Source organism: Triticum aestivum, chromosome 4B (genome assembly GCF_018294505.1).
Source record: "Triticum aestivum cultivar Chinese Spring chromosome 4B, IWGSC CS RefSeq v2.1, whole genome shotgun sequence".
In the NCBI taxonomy this organism is placed as follows: domain Eukaryota; kingdom Viridiplantae; phylum Streptophyta; class Magnoliopsida; order Poales; family Poaceae; genus Triticum; species Triticum aestivum.
The window spans coordinates 281,402,748-281,407,999 of NC_057804.1; the positions used below are offsets into that span (position 1 = coordinate 281,402,748).

At 51.8% G+C, this 5,252-nt stretch overlaps 1 protein-coding gene across 1 annotated transcript; it reads right to left on the bottom strand.

Annotated features, from left to right (window-relative positions):
- Positions 1-1,007: 1,007 nt before the first annotated feature.
- Positions 1,008-4,450, bottom strand: LOC123091991 (zinc finger protein CONSTANS-LIKE 13). Its single transcript, XM_044513627.1, has 4 exons — positions 3,779-4,450; positions 3,464-3,688; positions 1,508-1,803; positions 1,008-1,406 (listed from the first exon to the last, which is right to left on the bottom strand). Exons 1-4 carry the CDS (start codon positions 4,304-4,306, stop codon positions 1,313-1,315), a joined length of 1,143 nt encoding a protein of 380 aa, XP_044369562.1. The 5' UTR covers positions 4,307-4,450; the 3' UTR covers positions 1,008-1,312.
- Between the last annotated feature and the right edge of the window lie 802 nt (positions 4,451-5,252).

Below are 5,252 nucleotides of genomic sequence, written 5' to 3' on the forward strand. Positions count from 1 at the left end.
TAGGAAATGGTGAGCGACACATTGTAGATGGAGTTGCGGAAAATTCCAAGCACATACAAGGGTGAGGAAAGAAGGGACAATACACATTGTATTTCTACATGACGGGGTTATATTAAGAGATGGATAGCATACTGGGCGTCGAAGAATAAAAATGTGATATTCCGTGGCAACGCACGGGCACTCAGCTAGTACTACTAGAATTTAGATGTGCAATACTTGTGGCACAACTAGATCAGATGTGCTTTAGCAAAACAATCAAAATATATTTTAAATTTCGTCCAAAATTTGTCCGGTATTTTTCAGTTACCGCAGCAACCGAGTATTTCGATGCTCCACAAGAAAAAGCTGCATGCTCGGAATCAAAAACCTTGGTGGCCATTGCTAGGCAGCCTTGTCTTCAGCAGGCCCACCAGCACCGTCGCGCAAAAGCAGGGTCATCCCTGCGGCGAATCCCGACACCGCCGTGATCGTCATGTCGTTTTTGAGATCGTGAAGGGTAGTGCCAGCACATCGCTGCCGCGCAGCACCGACAGGCCGCCCTGGGCGGGATATGCTCAAGGGTGAAGGCTTGGACTCCGGTGGGATCTTGGACGCCTCTCCAGCCACGGGTCGCGGCAACAAGGACAAGGAGAGAGGCCAGGGTAGCAGTGAGGAGCTACCTGCGGCCTGGCCGGTGCCAACATTTCTTACCTAGTACTCCCTCCGTTCCAAAATAGATGACCCAAATTTATACCAACTTTAATACAAAGTTGGGTCATCTATTTTAGAACGGAGGGAGTATGCCGGAATAGGGGCGACTCCATCTGTAGATCGAGATGATTCACGATTTCTATCATCCTTAGATAATTCCTGGTATATCAAGACCTGTGTTTTACTACAGATTTTTTTTCTCCAATTTCGACAAACCGTAGATCAGTGAAAATACAATACGTCCATCAGCAATTGCTCCAAGGATTTGGTAACTACTATAGACCACTCATGAAAATGATTTACTCAACGAAACCCAATGGTGAGACAAAATTCACTAAACCATGCCAAAATGGCATACTGTCACTCTCACTTGCCTGTAGCACTAACTTTTACAGAGTTCATAGATGGAAGCTATATACAAGGGTTGGACTAAGAACAACTCCCCTCAAAACATTAATATAGCCCATATGTTGGCAACATACATTATTCAGATTGTACATGAACTACCATCTGCCCAACTGAAGGCAACCAAAATGTTCACGGCTTATGTATCATCTGCACTCACTCCTAATTAGTGTTCTTCCTTCTGTCCAAGATGCAAAATATACTGCAAAGTCAAGGCTTAACTCTGATTTGCCTTTGCAAAACGCCCCTTGATCCTCAACCTGCTGTCCGCACGAGCTTTGCGGGACTCATATCGCACCTGTTTGTCGAATCTGCGAAATGAAATACGGTTATGCACGCGATATCAACATTGAATGCACCCAATCCGATACTCGGGAAGAAATTTCACACGCAAAACATATGCTAAGCTTACCTTCTTGTCCTCCTCTTTTCTTTATAGCGGGAAATGACAATGTCGCGGTCAGGGCCAGCAACAACATCAAAGCCACTTCTTTTGGGGAAAGCTTGCATTGGCATGCCAGTACCAGGATTTGCCTGCTGGCCATCGTCCATCATGCTACCATTGCTCATGCTGGGGCAAAGTTCTGACATCTGAACAAACGATGACAAGCATGCTTCAGCTGAGCTTGCTGGAGCCTGCTTCTGTTCGTACTCGGTCTTGGAGGCACCATTTAGGGCATGATAATCGTTGTTGTTCCATCCGCCGTTCTGCCAGACAGATAAACGGACATGTTAATCGACCACTCTAATATGGTAATGGATCATCAAGTAAGCTAGGACTATGTGTGAAAGAAAATAACAACCACCGGAGATTTATATTGGTTGTCTCTATATCTTTAAGAACCTTTAGGCCATCTCTAGCCGATCCCCTAAAAGTTAAGGGAGTAAAACTACTACACTAATTTTTGGCCGTTTCTAGCCGATCCCCTAAACTTAATGGAGTAAACTTCAATTTAATCAAATTCAAAGCAATTTGAACCGAAAGTAGCATGCATTCAAACATAAACATAGATAGTTTTGCACAACCGAACATAAAAACATAAATTTAAACTAAACTGAAGCACCTAAACTACTTTCGGTCGAAGTGGAGGTCGAGCCAATCCTTCCTAGTCAGGTAAGTACGGTGTGCCCCAAGCCGGGTCCGGGCTTGTACCATCGTCGGGGTTGTCGGGGAAGATACTCCTCCACTCGTCGACGTCGATCTCTCCGTCATCGCCGCCCACCTCTCTGCCTTGGACCTCGTCGGTGCAGGAGATAACGATAACCTCGCCGCCGGCGTCGGCAAAGATCATCCGCTCTGCCTCCACGAGCTACAGGTGCTCCGGGCGGAGCTCTTCCATGTAGGCCTCGTCGGCGGCCTTGGCCTCGAGGCGCTTCCTCACCTCATGGTCCTCCCGTGCCATAGTCGAGCTCACCACCCCCGGCTCCGGCGGGACGAGGTGGACCACACTTGTGCCCGAGTGAAATTGAGCCGAGCCGCCGCGCCGTGGAAGCGGACCTGCCAGCGGTCGTACTCCATGGCCACGAGCTGGATCGTGTGGAACGTCCCGAGCCACCACTTGGTGTGGGTCTCCAGATCCGTGATTTCGGCCACCCACGTCCCCAATGCCGCTGCTGGACCCCGAGGTAGTTCATCGTTGGCGCCAGGGCGGAGGGAAGACGGGGAAGTCCTCAAACCGGCGTAGGGGCGCGATGCCGGGCGGATCGGGCGACTGGCGACAATGGCTCGATGAAGAGCCCGCGGAGGACGACCCGCGTGCGTCGTGGCGCGGGTCCGCGGCCACCACGTCCGGCCATCGGAGGGGCGGGGAAGGGCGGGGGTGGGAGGGGGGGGGCGGCGGCGGCGTTGTGGGGGAGAAGAGGAGGCGAGGAGAAGACGCACCGATTTTACTAGGCCGAGCAACGATGGAGTAAATATACTCAGATTTCTAGGGAAGGAGTAAAAATTTTACCCTAGTAAGCCATATAGGGGATCGGCTAGGTCAAACTTAGTGGAGTAAAAAGCCAAATTTACTCCACGAAGGAGATATATTGGATTGGTTAGAAATTCTCTTAGCTGTTATACCAGAGAATTAGACACTACACTGAAGAATATATGCATCATCAACATAGCTATGACCTAATAGAAAAGCTTGCTGCGAATATCTTCGCCACATATGGTGCAGAATATCTCTATTTCTCTAACCTCTGCCGTTTGAATAGATATGTCGCAAGTTGTCTAAATACAAGTTCAGTCAACACTCAACACCTGAGCCAAAATTCTTCTTGGTTGATGAGTAATTGCAGTGGGAGAAAAAATGATCCTGGTTAGATTCGTAGTATACCCGTCCAGCATGGGGAAATTAGTGAGATAGACTGAAGTACGTACCTCATAACCAGGGGTTGGCATGGTTGCAACCTCGTGGCTGTTATCTATGCCGAAATCGCCATTTCCAGTGGTGTGCTGTGACTCTGTCCAGGAAGGCAACTGATGAGCAGCTTGCTCTGCCTCCTCACGAGGTGTTATCTGACCGCTGCCCATGTCGACCTCGGCGAGCTCACGTAACTGCCGTATGACCTCATCGTTGGTCTTTCCATCGGGTGAGTTGTGGATCTTTTGCAGATGAGTTAGAGCTAGGTGTGAGAATTCAGAGCAAGAGCAGAAAACTGGAGAATTTTGGCAGACAGCGAGCATGTCATGTACCTTGGGCGAGGACGGCGTCACGAGGGGCTGGAAGCCATGGCAAGAAGTGGTGGGCACGATGAGATCCTCCAGGCGGAACACCTGGGGCTCCTCCCAGATGGCCCACCAACCGTCGTCGGCTTTGCCGGCCGAGGGCTTGTCGAAGTCGGGGACCCCGAGAAGAGCGGCGAGGTCGTGCGCCGAGGGTCGTCCCGTGTACCCCTGGACTGTGCAGCGGTCGTGCAGCGGCAGCTCGGCGTCCCGGCTCCTCCCGAAGTCGCAGTTGGAGCAGAGGAATTCGGTACCAGCGTGGCGGAAGACGGCCCCGGTTGCGCGGCATGCGGCGCAGAGCAGGGCGCGCAGGTGGCGGGAGCAGACCGCGTTGGCGGCGTGCACGAGGCGGTCGCACGGCAGGCAGAGCCTGGCGCTGTCGGCCCGGCAGTACACGACCGCCTGTGGGCCGCTGCAGTAGTCGCAGGCTAGCGCGTCGGCAGAGAGCTCCTTCTCCATGGCCGGCGGCTCTGGATGCTGGCGCTCGTCTTGATCCATGTGATGGACGACTGGAATGGTCACCGATGGAAAAGAGCTTGGTAGGCGCTGCTACCTACAAGAAGAAGAAGAGATAATGCGTGTATATATGGCTTGCTTGCGGAAAAAGAAGAAGGTGGGAGAAGAAGCACGAGAGGCGGAATAAACCGCGAAAGGGATGGTTCGAAAGCGAGGAGGCTTCCTCTGCCTCGTCACTCACTCGCGTAGCTCGGTCCGATATTTCTGTCATGCCTGGATGACTGTGTGCTGTGAGGCCGGCGACGTGGCGGGCTCCGCCGTGCGTGAGGCTGGCCGCGGGCCAAGTGTTGGAGTGGCAGTCTCGTCGCGTCGACACGGACAAAAACGGCTTCTCCATGGTTCGATCGACTGTGGGAGTGGGAGAGGAAAGAAAAGGAAATGGGAAGGGGGGAAAGCACGGATGGTGAGGTTGGCCGAGTTGTCTCACGAGATCTTGCAGGTCCAGCCGACACGAGATGCGGCCGTTGGCGGAAAGGGACCGCTTGGACGGGTCTCGAGGGGAGCATGACGTAACTGCTGAGGTAATGCCAGAGTATCGCATCGCTAGCCTTGGCCGTGGGAAGGTCGTTTTGGTGGCTATTGGTGGCATAACGAGTGAGCTTTCTAAAGGGTACTCCCTTCGTTCCTAAATATAGTGCACATGGATTGAGGCTGACATACTAATGCATGTGCGGGAGTTATATTTTGGACGAGAAAACCCTCAATCGATTTACTTGAGACAAGATGCGTTATACGAGTCAGTAGACTATAAAATTGAAGGGAAACTATCACACCCTCCCACCATCCAGGCCTGTCCCATCCTATTTGTACGAGAATAAATAAATGAGGCAGGACATGCGTTGGGCGGGTTAGTGGAGGGTTAGTGTCGGTGAAAAACGACACATATGGGATTACTGGAATCCTTAATACGGTCGGCGGGCGCGAGGTT

What these genes read in the sequence shown, in the direction of transcription:
- LOC123091991 (XM_044513627.1), bottom strand. Translation starts at nt 4,306, where the DNA reads ATGGATCAAGACGAGCGCCAGCATCCAGAGCCGCCGGCCATGGAGAAG. An exon ending in TGACGCCGTCCTCGCCCAAG is followed by an intron (nt 3,689 to 3,778) that starts GTACATGACATG and finishes CATCTGCAAAAG; the next exon opens with ATCCACAACTCACCCGATGG. An exon ending in GAAAAGAGGAGGACAAGAAG is followed by an intron (nt 1,407 to 1,507) that starts GTAAGCTTAGCA and finishes TTCATTTCGCAG; the next exon opens with ATTCGACAAACAGGTGCGAT.